At 35.0% G+C, this 18,491-nt stretch overlaps 1 protein-coding gene and 1 pseudogene across 1 annotated transcript; both read left to right on the top strand.

Annotated features, from left to right (window-relative positions):
- The first annotated feature begins 6,217 nt into the window (after nucleotides 1-6,217).
- Nucleotides 6,218-9,418, top strand: LOC122008399. The gene is made up of 3 exons (XM_042564113.1): nucleotides 6,218-6,399; nucleotides 8,472-8,703; nucleotides 8,782-9,418. Exons 1-3 carry the CDS (start codon nucleotides 6,284-6,286, stop codon nucleotides 9,076-9,078), a joined length of 645 nt encoding a protein of 214 aa, XP_042420047.1. The 5' UTR covers nucleotides 6,218-6,283; the 3' UTR covers nucleotides 9,079-9,418.
- Nucleotides 9,419-10,522: 1,104 nt separating this feature from the next.
- On the top strand, nucleotides 10,523-10,702 carry LOC122013052 (annotated as a pseudogene).
- The last annotated feature ends 7,789 nt before the right edge of the window (nucleotides 10,703-18,491 follow it).

The raw sequence follows: 18,491 nt of genomic DNA, 5'->3' as shown, positions 1-18,491 counted from the left end.
TATTATAAAGCTCATATTTCTCTCAATTAGGTTATGAGAACTTATGTGAACATTTAATTAATAATTTTTATTTAAAAAGTGAAAAAATTAAATTGTATAAAAAAATATTTTTTAAAATTAATATTTAATTTATTTAAAAAATTAAATCACCGATTTAGATCCCAAGTCTAAATGAAAAAATGTGAGGGATTTTTTTTTTAAAAAAAAACAATGACAAAAGCTTAAATTTTTTTTCCACTTAGAGCCTCAAATAGGCTTCAGCCGGCCTTGGCGAGGTATGTTCTCTGAACATTTGAAATTTGTTGGTCCCCGTGGATGTTTTGATGTGATCAACTAAGTTGGTTAGGTCCTGCTTTGTGTTTGATCCCTGTGTCTGAGTGTGCAGGAGCTTAGGAGAGCAGGAAGTCGAGCGGAAGACGCAGCTAGCGAGAAGGACGGCACGGGAAGGGAGCCGACGGGCTCAGTGCATCTGAAGGACGAGAGAGCTGCGGAAGAGTACTCCGATGGACAAGAAGAACGTGCGCGGCGTTCGAGGGACGAGAAGCCAGACGGAAGCCTGCTCGAGGAGAAGGCCGGAAATTGGGTTCGGGTGAGCCCTATTTCGGTTGGCCGGAATCACTCAAAAGAACGAAACTTGGGAAAACGAAGCAAAGAAGCAAGCAAACTAGAAAAAGCTGTCAGCCAGCTTGGATGTGCCTCCAGCTTGAAGGCGCCTTCAATGCCTGTTGGAGGAGCCTTGGACCTGGCAGAAGTGACCGTTTGCACTGCGGATAAAGTTTTATCCGCAGACCGAGCTAGAGGTAGGGCTGTAAATGAACCAAGCGTTCGTGAACAAGCTTGATGTTCGGCTTGGTAAGAGCTTGTTTATGTTCGTTCAATATACATTAGATTAATTAAATAAACAAGCTTGAACAGTTCGTTAAGCTAAACAAACAAGGTTGAACACATATGTGTTCAGCTCGTTAACGTTCGTGAACAATGTTCGTGAACAACGTTCGTAAACAATGTTCACGAACAATATTTATTAATAAAATTCTTTTCAATATGCTAAATAAACAATAAAATAAAATAAAATAAATAAATAAATTTAAATTATCAATCTTAATAACCAATCAAACAATTAAAAGTTTCAAACAATCAAACAAACTCGAATTGTGAGCTTGATAACATCTAAACGAACCAAGCTCAAGCCAAGCTCAAACCAAGCTCAAGCCAAGCTTGAATTGAGAGCTTGATAACATCTAAACGAACCAAGCTCAAACCAAGCTCAAGCCAAGCTCGAACCAAGCTCAAGCCAAGATTGAATTAAGAGCTTGATAACATCTAAACGAGTCAAGCTCAAGCCAAGCTTCAAACAAGCTCAAGCTCATAAAAAATAAACCAAGCCAAGCTTGAACACTCATTTCAAAAGCTTGGTTCATTTTAAGCTCGGCTCGGCTCGGCTCGGCTCGGCTCGGTTATCTTATCAAATAAGCTTGAACACCCCAAAGCTCGGCTCGGCTCAGCTCGGCTTGTTTACAGCCCTAGCTAGAGGCGCCTTGAACCTTGTTGGAGGCGCATTGGACCCTCGGGATAGACTTTCCAGGAGCTATATAAAGGCTCCTGAAGCTAGGAAATATTCAACAACTCAAGCAATCAACTGTGTAGTCTTTCCTAGCAATAATTCTAAGCTTCCAAAGTGTAAAAGACTTCTCCGCCTTCAGAGAAGGAGACGTTTTCGAGTGCACTTTTCATCGCCCTGGATTAACAACCCTCTTGGTTGTAACTAGGTTAACTTCTTAGTTCCTTTTTCATTTCTGTTTCTTTATTTCTGATATTTAATTATTGCTATTGCACTTTTGAGTTGAAAATTCCGAGGAGGGTATAGTTTTATTTTTTTAGAAGCAATTCACTCCCCCCCTCTTGCCGACCTCCGCTGCACCTACAATTGGTATCAGAGTCAGACCGCCTCAGAAGGACTAACCGCCGACTGAAGCACAGCGATCAAGACGATAGCCGGAGCGAATATTCATCCCTCGAAGTTCGACAGAGACTTCGCGACGTGAAAACGCCAAATGGAGGTATTTTTTAAAATAGAATTTGACATTTGTTTAATTATGAAATATGACTATACAGTTCCAAAAGATAAAGAAGAAAACACGTGGAGCAAGAAGGAGCAAGCCGATTTTATCGCTAACGGAAAGGCAGCATTCCACCTACTTAGCATGCTGCCACCTCAAGAGGTAAGTCGAATCGGAAGCTACGACTCCGCGAAAGACCTCTGGGAAAAATTCCTAGAGCTTCACGAAGGTACCTTGGAAGCCAAGCTAGCGAGGCACGATATCCTCCGGACCCAATTAACGAACCTCTGGATGAACCAAGGCGAGAAGGTAGCGCAACTCCAAGCAAGGATCAAAGAGCTGATCACGCAACTAACCAATCTTGGAGAAGAAGTAACGAACCGAGACTCTATCTGGTACGCGCTCAACGCCTTCCCCATAACTCCAGAGTGGGCCTCCTTAGTAGATGCGTACTACATCTCTAAGGACTTCGAGGTAAGTACTTTAGAAAGTTTGTTTTCTACATTTGAACTTCACGAATCTCAGATTGCAGAGCCCATTAAAGTGGAGAAAGCAAGTCAGAACATTGCCTTGAATGCAACAACAAATGATTCTGACTCCGAAGCCTCGATCGATGAATCCGAAACTACATTAATGGTAAGACGATTTAATAAGTTTTTTAAATATAATAAATTTAGATCGCAGAAGCATGAGCGAAAAAGGAGAACAGTTCGTTGCTACAACTGCAACGAAGAAGGGCACATCAAGGATGACTGCCCGAAATTAAAGAGCAAGCAGAAAGAAAAGGAAAGGGTCAAGTACAAGAAGCCAGAATCCTCCAAGTACAAGAACCTGAAGGCCACTTGGTCAGACTCGTCGTCTTCCGAATCAGACATCGAAGCCTTCTCGGGGTTAGCGCTAATGGCTAACCATCAGATAGAAGAAGAGTCAAGCTCAGAGATGAGCATAGATGAAGGGGGAAGAACATCAGAAGAGGAAAGCTGTAGTGAAGGGGGAGCCTCACCAAGTCAGGTAAGTAAAGTATGTAATCTAACCTCGACTCAGTCTTTTCACTTTATTAAGTCTCTTTCTAAAGACTTATTCAAATTAGAAAAAGAAAATACTAAATTGAAAATTAAATTAGCAAAAGCATGTCCACTTGAGATGTACGATAATCTAAAACCAGAAAATGATAATCTAAAATTAGAAATTAAGAAGTTAAAAACTGATACATGCTTAAATAGATTTCCAAAATCAAAAGTTAGAATTTATGGAAAATTGAATTGGTGCATTAGAAATCATCAGGGTCAACTTAGAAGAGTGCCCAAGAACTATGTACCCCCTAAATTTTTGAATAACCCTATAGGAAGGAACCTCTATTGGGTTCCGAAATCTGTGCTAAATTAATTTATTTAATTAAAAGCTTATAGTGAGAAAATTAAACTTTGAATTTCTTTATGGAAGCTTTGTCTAAGGAAGTGGTTGTTGCTCTAATAACCAAGAATGCCTAGTGCCTCACCACGACCTGGAAGCCGAAATATCGAAATAAAAATGTTTAATTAACTTTCTGATAAAATCATTAAAATTAAAATTAAATAATACTTTGAAAAGTTTTTTTAACATTTCTTAGAAATTCATTTTTTTAATTATCTAGAAAAATGTCTCTTGAAAGTTTTACTTAAAATTGTTCTAAAATTCTAAAAATCAATTTTTTGACTTAAAAATTATTTTGAAAAATTCAAACAAATCATTTTAGTTAGGATTCTTTTGTCACTTAGAAATTTTACTTAGATTTTTTTAAAAAAAAATCCAAAAACTTCATTTTACTTAGAATTTTTTTTTAAATTTCTATTTTTGAAAATTCTATAAATTCAGTTTACTTAGACATTCTTTCATCTTAAATTAGAAATTTTTCTAACTTAAAAAATTTGCTAAAATTTTTTTCTGTTATCCCATTTTTACTATGATCAAAGGGGGAGAGAAAGGTACAAGTTTAGAGAAGTACATGTTTAGGGGGAGAGAATTTTTTAAAATTAAAAATATTTTTTCTGGTTAACTCTTTTTAGTAGTTGTAATTTTATTTATTGCAAACTGATGCTTAACATGTTAGTTTAGTAATTTTCTTTTAAAATTATTTTTCTATTTATTTTAATCATAACTTGAACTTGGGTTGATGCACATCAAAAAGGGAGAGATTGTTGGTCCCCATGGGTTTTTTGATGTGATCAACCAAGTTGGTTAGGTCCTGCTTTGTGTTTGATTCCTGTGTCTGAGTGTGCAGGAGCTGAGGAGCGCAGGAAGTCGAGCGGAAGACGCAGCTAGCGAGAAGGACGGCACGAGAAGGGAGCCGACGGGCTCGGTACGTCCGAAGGACGAGAGAGCTGCGGAAGAGTACTCTGGTGGACGAGAAGAACGTGTGCGACGTTCGAGGGACGAGAAGCCGGACGGAAGCCTGCTCGAGGAGAAGGCCGAAAATTGGGTTCGGGTGAGCCCTATTTCGGTTGGCCGGAATCACCCAAAAGAATGGAACTTCGGAAGACGAAGCAAAGAAGCAAGCAAGCTGGAAAAAGCTGCCAGCTAACTTGGAGGCGCCTCCATCAGGCTTGGAAGCACCTCCAGCTTGAAGGCGCTTTCAATGCCTGTTGGAGGCGCCTCGGACCTGGCAGAAGTGATCGTTTGCGCTGCGGATAAAGTTTTATCCGCAAACCGAGTTAGAGGCGCCTTGGACTCTCGGGATAGACTTTCCAAGAGCTATATAAAGGCTCCTGGAGCTAGGAAATATTCAACAACTCAAGCAATCAACTGTGTAGTCTTTCCTAGCAATAATTCTAAGCTTCCAAAGTGTAAAAGGCTTCTCCGCCTTTAGAGAATGAGACGTTTTCGAGTGCACTTTTCATCGCCCTGGATTAACAACCCTCTTGGTTATAACCAGGTTAACTTCTGAGTTCCTTTTCCATTTCTATTTCTTTATTTCTGATATTTAATTATTGCTATTGCACTTTTGAGTTGAAAATTCCGAGTAGGGTATAGTTTTATTTTTTCAGAAGCAATTCATCTCCCCTCTTGTCGGCCTCCGCTGCACCTACAAAATTTATTTTCGCGCGCACGTTCTCTATTGTTCTTCACTCACTAGTTCGAATTTTGTACTGACTTGAGTGTTGAAGGGTCTCTACCAAGAACTTCTCTTGATTTCTAGGCGCTGACATTTTATCTGTTTGTTTCTGTATGCACAAGATTGGAAGAAAATCTCTTTGGGAAGTAAAAAGTATTCTCTTAATCAGCAACTAAATTATTGTCCCAATGCATTGGATGATAATTATTATAATAATAATATAGAAGTAATTTTAATTAAGTCTATAAAAACCTATTTTTAATATAATAAATATTTTTTATATAAGACTTTTAATTAAATTAAAATATAATATACTTAGAAAAGGATACGGACAAATAAGAGAATAAGAATTATTTATAGTCTCTATGTATACATTATATATATATTTTTTAATAGGCATTGTCTAAGCTGTGATTTAGAGGAAAGCGTCTACCTCCATAATTAATCAAGTAAAACATAAACATGAAAATTAGGAAAAATAAAAATAAAAATAAAGAAGATACCTTTTAATATTTTTTTCCTCGAAATATAGAGTGAACAATAACAACGGTCCTTTTATTTTTATCCTTTTTTATCGGTTATATTTTTCTCATGATAAAGTGAATAAAAAATAATTTATCATCTTTTGCTTTTTCTAAAATATTATTTTATTATAATATATATATATAGTTATTAATTATATATATATATATATATATAATAGTTATTATTAATTAAGTTTGAATAATTTTAATTGAATTAATAAAATATATTTTAATTAATTAAATAATTTTATTCTATATTATACCGGTTATAATAATAATAATAATAATACCTTTTAATAATTTTTTTTCAAAATAAAGACAACAATAACAAGAATACTCTTTTTTTTATCCAATTTTTTTATCCTCCGATAAAGAATTTTTTTAAAAAAAATGTAATTTTTTTGCTTTTCCTTTTAAAAATATATTGTTTTTCATGATTAAAACCCCGAGAGAATTTCAATAATCATTATTTTAAGAAGCCACGCTTTGATTAGTGGCCATGTTTGTTTATTCACAAATTATAAGGACTTGATTCTAAAACCTTTTATTTCCAGGAGGCGAACCGATCGATCGCCTTTCTCTTGGTCAAGGCCCTCCCAGTCTCCCTCATGGTTTCCTCCTCTTCGTCGCCGCCGTCGAAGAACCGATGGATTGGCGGCAACGTCTCACGGATCGCCTCCCGCGTCTACTTCGTCCTCATCATCTTCCAAATCCCCATTTTCAGGTAACCAATTTTTTCCCCACAAAGCGGCATGGAATGTTTTTTTTTTTGGTTTTCTTTTCAAGCGTCCGATGTCAAAATTGAGTTTTCCTATCGCTTTCATGGCGCTTTCACTTCCCGATCTGAGATTATGTAGTGGATTTCGCCTCCAAATGAACCATGTTGTTTGTGTTTGTTGAGCTCGACCTTCCTTCGTTTCTGAGCTCATCCTATGATTTTGGATCTGCGTGACAGAAAATCTGATTTGACTGTTTGAATCGGCTGATTTGACTTGGTTTTATGGAATCTAGTTATGGATCTACTCTAATCCTGTTGCCCTCTTCGTTATTCTCATGTTATTTTGTTTGTTGATTGTAGCAAGTTCACTTATTTTTTTCCGTCTTCGGCTCGTTCAACTAGTAATTATGCTTCGGTATATGGTGCCCTACACCAGCTATAGACATAAGATATTGCAATCATATATACATTCAATCCCAATTTATGTAATAGCATTGTCATTGCTGAACAGCAGGAGATCGAATTAGCTAATATGACCATCTTCCTCCTGATCACTATATGCAAAGTTTTTGCAAGGTTATCCTGAGAATAATTAAGGCTGTCCTTCTCTTCCACATGATCCATAAACTCTTCAAGCTTATAGAAATTGTGGCATTGTCAATTGGTAATTTGGTATCCTAAATTGGTTGTAAGTTCAGGTATTACAGTGAAAAATCTATACCATGCTTATGTATGATGCATCTAATCAGACAAGTTGTTTGGTAGCAGTCATAAATTTATTGTCAAAAATATGAAGATTCCCTTACATCCAGATGTCATGCCTTACATAATAAGAAACCTCTGAATTATTTGATAGATTGGTTAAAAAATGTCGGAGCTTTAATATGAAAATGAGTCAATAGAATATATAATAAATTCTCTGGAATATAGATTGTTTTGAACTCTGCTAAGCTGACCATTTGGTTGATGTATTTGGAAAAGCATTTAAGGTTTTTCTGCTGTCATTCTTTGATCGATCTCATCCCCCTATTTTCATGTAGAATTTTTTTTTATTCATTTGTTCATCTTGCACTGGTTAAACATGTTAGCAACCTCCATGGAATACTTTGTAAGCTAATACATTAGTGTTTTTTTCCCTTTTATCTTCTGATGTGATAATCCTCGACTTCAATTTTCGTGGATTTCAATCCCTTATTTATTTTTGGCATCTTTAACCCTCTTTCTGTCATGTATGACTATTGAACAACGCTTTTGTGTTGATGTTCTCTCCGTTATTATCCTTTAAACATTTGTTACAAGATACTGATAGTAGATTGATCAATAACCAATATTTAGACCCGATTCAATATCATATACTAATACCAATTTTCTTACATTTCATTTATTTGATGTCACTATGTTCATTACTTTGGATGAGCCACTGAAGACCCTGCATATTTGCATCAAATTCTTACAGTATATCTGTGATATGGCGTGAAACCATCCTAAGCAAGATGCTTTTATATGATAATTTTTCCATCTTTTTTATTTAATAACCAACTTTAAACCCTTTTTTGGATCATTTTTCTCCGCTTCTATTTATCTGTCTCCATGTCTTTGACCCTCTCTTCTTTATGTTTATTCTCATCTTATCTTTCTTCCTCTTCTCTTTCCTCTATTCTCCTCTCAATTTCCATAACTTAACTGTAAGCCCTCTCCTACAGTCAGTGGCAATGACTCAATAATTGAAACTTTTATCTAATAGACTAGTCAACTGTTTCTTCTTATAGGAGCTATGAAGAAAGATGTCAATCACTTAGATTGATTTGCATAATCACATGGGAAGCTTATTCTCAAAGTTGGAATTTAAACAGATGTTCTCACCGTTGATGAGACAGAAGCCAAATATGTGTCTGTGCACACATTTTTGCTTGCTTTTAGTGCTGTTATATAGCTTAAAGAACTATCTCACTGTTAATTCTCATAGAAAAGATGGCCCGATTGTATGCTTTTGAAATGAAATTGTGAAAAGGAAAGAAACATTTATAATTTCCCTTGTTTCAATTAAAAATTGGTTTTTCTTTCTTTTGTTTTCTTAGAATCCCATGCAGGTCAGGGCTTTGTACAACACCCATCCAGGTGACATCTTCGCAATTGATTGCAAATGAAATATTCCCTGCACCTGTGGTGAAGGCCCTCCTCTATCCCGGGGCCGTCGTGCGCAGCCTTGCCGCCAACAAGACCTTGCCAAACTGGGGCAGTTTGCTCGACGCGTACAACCTGACAGAAGCAAAAAATGCTTCGCCGGTTGTTGATCTCCAGCGTCTAGAGGTTCATTCAAACACACAAATTGCTGACGATACATTTCTCCATTTGATTTCCCTAAAACTAATAGCTGATCTCTTGTAGGTTCTTGCGGGTAGCTACTTCTCCGTTGCAGGGGCACTCGTCGGTCTCATAAGCCCCGGAAGGATGACCCTGTTCGGGACACTACTGATTGTTTGGGGCCTCGTCAAAGAAGGGGTCCTTGGAAAGCCAGCAAATACAGATCCGGCACAAGCTGTTTATGTCTACCCTACGATTCTGATAGCGCTCGTTTGCGCTTTCTCATCGATCAAGACAAACGCGAGTAAGGCAGTAAAGAGAGCTCAGGTTGCACCCACGGCTAAGCCACTCAAGAGCTCTGCCAAGTCCAAGCTGAAGTAGTTATTGTTTTCACTTGTTTTGGAGGGGTGTTTTCTTTTTTCATTTGAAAATTTCAAGTCAGGAATTGTCTGGCATTGTTAAAGTTGCGGTGTGAACTTGAGGTCACAGGTTCAAGTTATGAAAATAGCTTCTTACAATGTAACGTAAGACTGACTCGTATTGACATGAGTTTCGTGTCCCGAACTACTTTTTACTCTTTTAGGAGTTGTCTCGCATTGTTAGATTATTATGAAAGCTAATTAATCAAAAGATGGATTTAATTTTAGATTAAGTGAGGCCATGTAAGCTATTTATTACACAATTAATTTGAGATTACATGAACAAGTTTTACTTTGTGTAATCTATTATTACCCTTCCAATGCAAATTGTTCAATAAGTTTGACTTTGGAATTGAAAATTAATTAATTGATCATAATTTTTCCTTTATACACTTGTGATTTTCTAATATCTAAATGTCTCACTTTGGCCAAGTGCGTTGCCTGAAGCACTCCTTCGAGCAACTCATATCGCCTCATTTGTTTGCATGACGAATTACTTACTATTAATCTTTGCTTGTCAGAATCAAAGTGTTGAATCGATTGCTACTCAAAGCTTTGGATATGCAATTTTGAAGTCGAATCCATGATTAATGAATAAAATATGTTCATGCTCTTTGGTCGTAGTTTTAAGCTCTAAAAGGATTATACATAGGGTGTAAATGAATTAAGTCGTTCATGAACTATTCAAAATTTGATTCGATAAAAGTTCGTTTGAGCTCGTTTAATAAGACTTGTTAAGATAAACAAACCAAGTTCAAGCTTCACAATATTCAGCTCATTAGCTCGTGAACATGTTTGTTAAACTTATGAATCAACTTTGATATTGAATTTATAGATTTTATACTCTCCGTATAAAATATATAGATAAATATATTAAATTTATTTATTATAATAAAATTATAAATTTTAATAAAAATATTAAAATTTTCTTAAATATATAATTTAGTTTTTAATAAATTTCTAAATTTATAATTTATATTTATTAAGATCGTTTAGACTCAATAAAAGTTTGAATAAGTTCGTGAATTATGAACATATTCGTTAAATAAAGTTCGAGCTCGGCTCGATTATAAACAAGTCAAACTCAAAATTCAAGAGTTCGACTTGACTCAGCTAGATTACACCCCTAACTAAATTTGATAATCGAAAGAGTTTGAATTCATATCAAATGGGACTTGCATGTTTCGTGGTTTACATGTTTCTAAATACATTATCTTATTATTTTATGAATCTGAACAATCTAAACTCTTTACTAATTAACTGTCCAAAATAAAATTACGTTAATATTCTTTTTTATATAAAAAGTATGTAATATCATGATTCTCTTTAATCCTATATTATAGGATTAATAACACCATGAATAGATAAACTTCTATAAATACCTTAGATCAATAACATTAGAAAATATGCTTTTCTTGGCCTTTTAGCTAATATCAATTGTAATATTTGTTCTTATCAATTTAATATTTGATATAAAAAATTAAATTAATTTTTTATAAAGAGAGTCAATTACAATAACTTGCTGTTGGAATTGCACTCAAAGATAGAACCAAAGGAGGGACGATGGTGGCGGCCGTCTCCCTCAATTTTTAAGTATAAAAAATATATGAGGTATATGAATAGGGAGTGAAAGAGGTGAATGGGAGGAAACGACATGGTTCAATGGTCGCTTCCCCTCCATGTAAACATATATATTTTACCTCTTGATATGAAATTCTTAGCTCCATCATCCCTGATTGCACTACTGCATGGACCTGGTATATTCTCGTCCTTGGTTGTACAATTACATGGACATGATAGATCCTTATTAAGTCTAATTTATAGATTAAAATATAAATTTATGTATATTTATATATTATATTACATGATTGAGAAGTTTATAACATGAGGGATTAAAAAACAAAAGGATAGGTTGTGCGTGAATCATACAAAAGGTCGTCTATCTCTGCAACTAATCGTGCAAAACTCGAACATTTAAATTATAAAAAAAACTACACAAAAAGAATTAGTCATATATAAATTTAGCTTAAACTTTTACATCAATCAATTAAAATTTTGCTGGCCAATTTAATTCAGTCAAAAGTAATTAATACAATTTACTCTCATATTGCAAAGAGTTTTGAAATTTGTTAACAATTAAAGTTTTGGATGGATTAAATTAATTAATATATAATGATGTAAAAAAGTGCAACAAAGAGACGATTCATTTTGCCCTATCAAAGTCCATTTCCCTTCTTTCGTTTTTTTAAAATGTTTTTTAATTGTAAAAGTAATCAAAATTAAGGGTTCAGATTCCGATTGATAAGAACATCAATATATGGTGGTAAAAAGATGATTCACCTATAATATCTTTGTCAGTTCGTTCTTAAATTAATACAGAAAAGATAAATCACGGATGACTATTAATTTTAGATAGTTGAAATAACGTCGACACATGGTGTTGATGAGTGATGACATGGTCAAGGAAAAAAAAGGGAAAGATGCAGCTCCAAATTTAAAGTTTTTGAAAGGTTTGTGTGAAATGAAAAAATTGAACAAAAAGCTTGAATTATCGTGAACGCAAAGTTTAAGGTTTTGATTTTAAAAGTAGTAATGAAATCCCAAAGTTGTTTTTTCTCTAATTTGAGAATGTGGGTTGGCCAAAAAAAAATATATTAAATGGAAATTATACATAACCATATTAAATTTTAAAAAAATAAAGATATGTGATTTAAATTAGACCATAGATTTTAATTAGGGACACAATTCATATACATAAAATCATAAAATATAATTAATATTAATTAAAAAACTAGCAAAAAGTTGAAATATTAACATGAGCCTCTTAGATAATATTTTCTTCAAACTCTTTCACATATATTGTGTTCATAATTCATAATCCTAAGTTTTAATCCTAAATCCAATGGAAGATGAATTACATCTTAACCAATATAAAGTTTGTTAGAAAATCTTTCAGATTTTTTTAACACAAGTTTCATAAAAATACATTCAGCAAACTGATCCGTATCAATTTTTTAAGAAGATGATGATTCATAAATATTTAATTGTCTTAAAAATATCTTAACATATTACATATAACTTACCGAATAAATAAAAGCACATGTCAAAAAATAATAATACTTAAAATCAATTCTGAATGATAAAATTAATAAATATTTAAAATAATAGAAAAGATTTAAAATCTTTATTATCAAAATAGATGAAAACTCAAAAACATCAAACTAACAATTAACAATAAAAAACAATAAATAATATGATATATATTTCCAAAAGGCTAAAAGAGGAGAGAAATAAGAGGAAGTGTGGTACCTTCACAAATCACAACCTAAAGGAGTAAGAAGATTTTTTTTTTTTCTTTTGAGAAAAGGGCAAGAGTCAAGAGGTTGAAAAAAAAAAATGAAGGGGGAGTCTGCCTCTCTTGTGATTTGATAATATAGGACTCAAAAAAAGTTATATGGAGGCTTACTGATAGTGAAGAGAATAGTAAATGTTTATATTTTTAATATGATATATTGGGGAGTACAAAAAAAGATCATTTAGAGTTAGCAATTGAAGATGTCCTAAAACCTAATGAAGAAAAAGTCATAAAGGCATTTTCAATGAAAGGTTTTGAACCAAGTTTGTGGAATGAAAAATTGAAGAGAAAAATTATAATCATTGTGAATGCAAGATTTAAGATTTAAGATGTATAATTTAAGAGTAGTAATGAAAATTTAAAGACGCTCTCGCATAAGCGGGGCAGTAATTAATTATGAAGAAATGACTATAATTAAATTAGAGTTCATGAGTTAATTAAATATTAAATAAAAATTATTAATTAAATTAAAAATCATAAGTTAATTAATATATTAATTGGAAATTATAAATAAAGTAAAGATTATAATTAATTAAAATATTAAATAAAAATTATAAAATATTAAATAAAATAATAATAAATAAGCATCCGTGATTTGATAATGTAGGGCTCATATACAAAACATTGTTAGGAGTTTTTTTTTTATTCCGTAGATTTTTATACTTTTGATTTGATATTAATTTGATATATAAGGAACTATACGAAAAAATAAGATAGATATGTTAAAAGGAGATAAATATAGGGTTTAGGGACAAAAGATGACAAAAGATGATTCACTCACTCTCTCACACCTATGAAAAAGATAAATAATTGATGACTACTAGCCATTAGTACAATGACTAAAATACGAAGGAAGACATACTCAGATGCGTCGAATTTCGATTCTATGATCGAATTTCGACCCCATAACCTAATGTAATAATATTATATATCTCAACCACCGTATTACTCCAAGGAAACAAAAATTAATATTAACATGCACAATATATTAGTTATAATAGACACATAGTCAAGGAACATTTAAAGCCTCAGTAGTTTTTATATCTGCAAAATTCACAAGGATCAATTGTCTCTTAGAGATTGATCATACGATTTCTAGTGAAAAGTTTGCCCTTTATTTCTATCACAATATAAATAAATGTTTCGATAACAATTATACAATTGTCATTTGACTTTTTTTTTTCTTAAATAATTTTTTATAATCTTTCCACATTTCTATAAGAGTAGAGAGGTGATATATGAAAAAGATCATATCTAATCAGTATTTTATACCTATTAAAAATTAATCTCAATATTTATTAAAACAAACATTTTTATAGATAAGAACTACACCAACTCATACACATACCGACATCCATTCATTTTCCACATTCCTGTAGATACTATCGAAGATTCATCAATAAATTCCTTTGACTTTTGAATTGACAAATAAGAAAAAATATGGAAATTGTGTAGTCTCCTCGAGATACACATATGACTTCCTTTCACATGTCATAATGAATAATTTAATATTTTCGTCACATAAATAATAAATAAACAATACATATAAGGGTAATGTCTAATGTGAACTAATTGTCGAATCAATATTTAATTAAATTAGCCAATTGAATTAATATTGGAAAAAAAACATAATTACGCTCAGCCCCAATCTGTCCACCCAAAGATCATTATAAGAATTGTAACTACAGATCTCACGGTCAAAATTCTAACGTGTTTGAGTATATTTTTTTTCATATCTTGATTATTTAATTTATACTAATGACTAATAATTATTTATAATTTATCTTTTTTATGTTGAGACTAATTAGTAGGATGCGGAAACGAATGAATCTTTTTTTATCACACCATCCTTTATGCATTGGACTGTCATCCACTTATGCTAGGTCCCCACTCCAATTGAATTAATATGATACATCGTGAACTAGTGCAATTTAATAATTAAATTGACCACTCAAATTAATTAAACCTAATTGATGTAGATTTAAATCAGATCCATTTCACACGTATGTTATATATATATATATATATACAGAGCTATGCTAGTTAAAAAAGGCATTTTCTTAAAGGGTGCACTCAGTTGTTTTTTGAATTTATCAAACGATGTATTATATTTTAATTTTTTATAGTAGGACGTATTTAATTTCTAAATCATTTTCATCTATTTCAATCCCAAATTATAAAAGACTAAAAATTTATAGTATTAAATGTTAGGATCTCTTCGTACTCGGCTAGAGAGGGGGGTGTGAATAGCCGCCCCAAATCGCTCGTTTCTTCCTACAATTCGTTAGCGCAGCGGAAAAATAAACTAGAAACGAAAGGAAGAATATCAAACCTTAACACAGCGATGTACGAGGTTCGGAGATGATGCTCCTACTCCTCGGCGTGTCCGTAAGGTGGACGAACCCAATCAATCCGTTGGTGGATGAGTCCCCGGAAAATCGGCTAATAAAAACTCCTTCTGGGTGGAGAAACCTCGCCACACTTATTTGCAACAGCAAACAGGAGTACAAGTACAAAGAATAAGCAAGAAATACAATAAGAATACACAAGCACTCTACCAAACTTGCTTTCTCGTCGACTGGAGTCCGGATGAAACAACAACTTCAAAAACCCTAACAGCAGCAGCTGTTCCAGTCGGGGAAGCTCACGCGAAGCTTTCGGAAGGAACTCAACAGAGCTCTTATCGCAGCCCACAAATCTTCAGCAGAAGAGAAGGAAAAAAGAAGGAAGAAGAAGCACCAAAGCCTTGATCTCCTTTTATAACCTGCGAACCTGCACAGTGAAGACAGAAGCCAGCGGAGAAGACGGAGCGACCCGTTGTGACTCAACGGTCGAATCGTGGACCGATCAGGCTCCACCCTGATCGGTCCAGGACCCTTCTGATCGGTCTGGGGACCGATCAGGCCCTGGGCTGATCGGTCCCTAGAACGATCAGATTGCTCCACAGAAAGGTGCCCAACTTTCTGTTCGTTTCCTGATCGGTCTGTGGACCGATCAAGCCACAGCTGGATCGGTCCACAGACCGATCCCACCTCTCTCGGCTGCGTCTCTGATCGGTCGTGGAGACCGATCAGGCTTCATGCTGATCGGTCCCCAGACCGATCAGTAAGCTCACAGAACTGCGCTTTGCCTTCTGTTTGTTATCTGATCGGTCACCAGATCGATCAGATACACAAACGTATCGCTGGATCGGTCTGCAGACCGATCCAGAGCTTGGTTTTTGCCCAAACCAAGTCCCAAACCTTCCAAACCAATATCCGGTCAACCTTGACCTATTGGTACATCATGCTTAGCATCCGGTCACTCCCTTGACCTGCTAAGACTCCTCACCAAGTGTCCGGTCAATCCCTTTGACCCACTTGGACTTTTCTCTTCGTGTCAAGTATCCGGTCACTCCCTTGACCTACTTGACCTTCTCAACACCAGATGTCCGATCATCCTTGATCCATCTGGATTTTCCCTTGCCCGGCTTCACTCACCAGGACTTTCACCTAGCTTCACTCACTAGGGTTTTCACACTGCCTAACATCCCAGTTAGGACTTTCTCACTGCCTGGCTTTACTCACCAGGACTTTCCAACTGCCTAACATCCCAGTTAGGACTTTCCCACTGCCTGGCTTCACTCACCAGGACTTTCCACACTGCCTAACATCCCAGTTAGGACTTTCTCACTGCCTGGCTTCACTCACCAGAACTTTCCAACTGCCTAACATCCCAGTTAGGACTTTCTCACTGCCTGGCTTCACTCACCAGGACTTTCCACACTGCCTAACATCCCAGTTAGGACTTTCCCCGTGCCAAGTCTCCATACTTGGACTTTCCGCGTGCCAAGCTACCTGCTTGGACTTTTCCCCGTGCCAAGTCTCCGTACTTGGACTTTTCCAATGCCAAGTCTCCATACTTGGACTTTTCACGAATCAGGTCAACCAGGTCAACCTTGACCTAAGGTTGCACCTACAATCTCCCAAACACCTATTCTTCTCAAACATCAAGAATACAACTCTCTTCTCGTCAAACATCGACATGCAACTCAACTAGGTCAACCTTGACCTAAGGTTGCACCGACAATCTTCCCAAGTCAAACATCAAAATACAACTCGAGTCAATTCACCTCGAGTCGGGTCAACCAGGTCAACCTTGACCTAAGGTTGCACCAACAATCTCCCCCTTTTTGATGTTTGACAAAACCCATAATCAAGTTAGGTTAACCCGATAACCTAACTTAGGTTTTCCAACCATCTTCCAATGTCCAATGTTCTTTCCTTGAACATTCTCGGTTAACCCGATAACCTAACCTAACTTGGGTTCTCCAATAATTCTCCCCCTTTTTGACACACATCAAAAAGAATTCCAATGTTCTTCCTCGAACATTCCTTGACATTCTTCCCCTAGCTTAGGTTAACCCGATAACCTAACTTGGGTTCTCCAATAATTCTCCAATGAACATTCTCCCCTTTTTAACACACATCAAAAAGAAAAAGGAGAGTATCAAGGTCAAGAGTTTCTTCCTAATGAAAGTCCCATACCTTTCATTGAAACTCTTAATTTCCCCCTTGATACTAAACTCAACAATCAACTTAGTGATAATCCCATATCACTAATCCTCAAAAGTCTTAAGGAGTAAAAACTCCCCCTAAGAGTCAACTCCCCTTGACAATTAGGTAAAACTCCCCCTAAAGGTCAACTCCCCCTTGACCATTGCACCAACAATGTCTTGGAGAGTTTCAAACCTTTAGAAACCCGAAACTCAACTCTCAACTCCCACAGCTGAAATTTCAGACCACAGTCGAAATTCAGCAAATTCAGCATTTGGCACGCCCTGATCGGTCACCGGACCGATCAGGCCTTCCCTGGATCGGTCACAGTGACCGATCCACACAGACCTGGACCGATCAGACTCCCTTCTGATCGGTCCACAACTCTGATATCAGAAGTTTCTGATTTTTCTCCTTCCGAAATTCAGAAACCTCTAGAAAATCACAGAAAATTTGAAAAATTATGAAAATTTGAGGATACATTCCTCATACCACATACTATCATGGAAAAATAGTTTTATCTGAAAATAACTTCCATTTTCAAATCTTGATACAAAGTTCAAAAACTTTGAAATAGTTCAAGTTTACCTCAACTTTGTATCAATTCGCTCAATGATGAATGCTATCACTAGAAAAGCTTCATCAAGGTTTTTCAAATCAATTTTGAAATGATTTTAAACTCTTTAATTTGGGACCACAATCTTTGGGCTATATGTACATGACTTGTACATAAGCTTTCCCTATGATCCCCAATTTCTTGAATTAGGCTCATCTAGGTACAAGAACTATGCACCTTGATCCTAACTCATGATCCTAATATCTCACACACATCTAAAGTGTATCAAACACATCCAAGTCAATTTTGATGTGAGATATGGGTTTAGGTCATCTTAGGCTAAGTTCTCATGCATTTTCTAAACACCAATTTGATCTCAATATCAAATTGTGTTTGTCCTCAAATCAATTTCATTGATTATAATGCAAGAGATGATGACATGGCATAAAATGATATCATAAGTAAAAACATGTGCCAATGTCATGATGTCATGGCATAAGTTTGAAACTTAAATAAACATGACATAAAAACTGGCCTAAGCATTATCATGACATTTCAAATGATAATAAAACTAAACATGATGTCATGACATGTGAGGGCAAACAATCATGGCAAGATTTAGCATAAATAAATATACCTAGATTACCTATCTAAGTATCCTTAACCACTTTGCTAACCTAAAATCTAACCCTAGATTGCCCATATATCCCTAAGAGAAAACCAAAATCCCAATTATGGTATTTCTCTAGGTTTTCTTAAATTGTGCCAAATAAGATTAAAATCGATATTTTTCAAATATGACACAATTTACTCTTCAAGGAGTAAATAATAATTCTTTTTCATTTTCAAAGGTTCACAAAACCTTGAAAATACTCCTTGAGTATCAATTTCCTCAAAGTTGGGTTAACTACCCTTTTTATTGGAGTTGA

This window comes from Zingiber officinale, chromosome 8A (genome assembly GCF_018446385.1).
Source record: "Zingiber officinale cultivar Zhangliang chromosome 8A, Zo_v1.1, whole genome shotgun sequence".
NCBI classification, from domain to species: Eukaryota; Viridiplantae; Streptophyta; class Magnoliopsida; order Zingiberales; family Zingiberaceae; genus Zingiber; species Zingiber officinale.
Note: the sequence above shows the minus strand (reverse complement) of the source record. Positions and strands in the feature narration are given on the sequence as shown.

What these genes read in the sequence shown, in the direction of transcription:
- LOC122008399 (XM_042564113.1), top strand. Translation starts at nt 6,284, where the DNA reads ATGGTTTCCTCCTCTTCGTCGCCGCCGTCGAAGAACCGATGGATTGGC. An exon ending in TTCCAAATCCCCATTTTCAG is followed by an intron (nt 6,400 to 8,471) that starts GTAACCAATTTT and finishes TTGTTTTCTTAG; the next exon opens with AATCCCATGCAGGTCAGGGC. An exon ending in TTGATCTCCAGCGTCTAGAG is followed by an intron (nt 8,704 to 8,781) that starts GTTCATTCAAAC and finishes GATCTCTTGTAG; the next exon opens with GTTCTTGCGGGTAGCTACTT.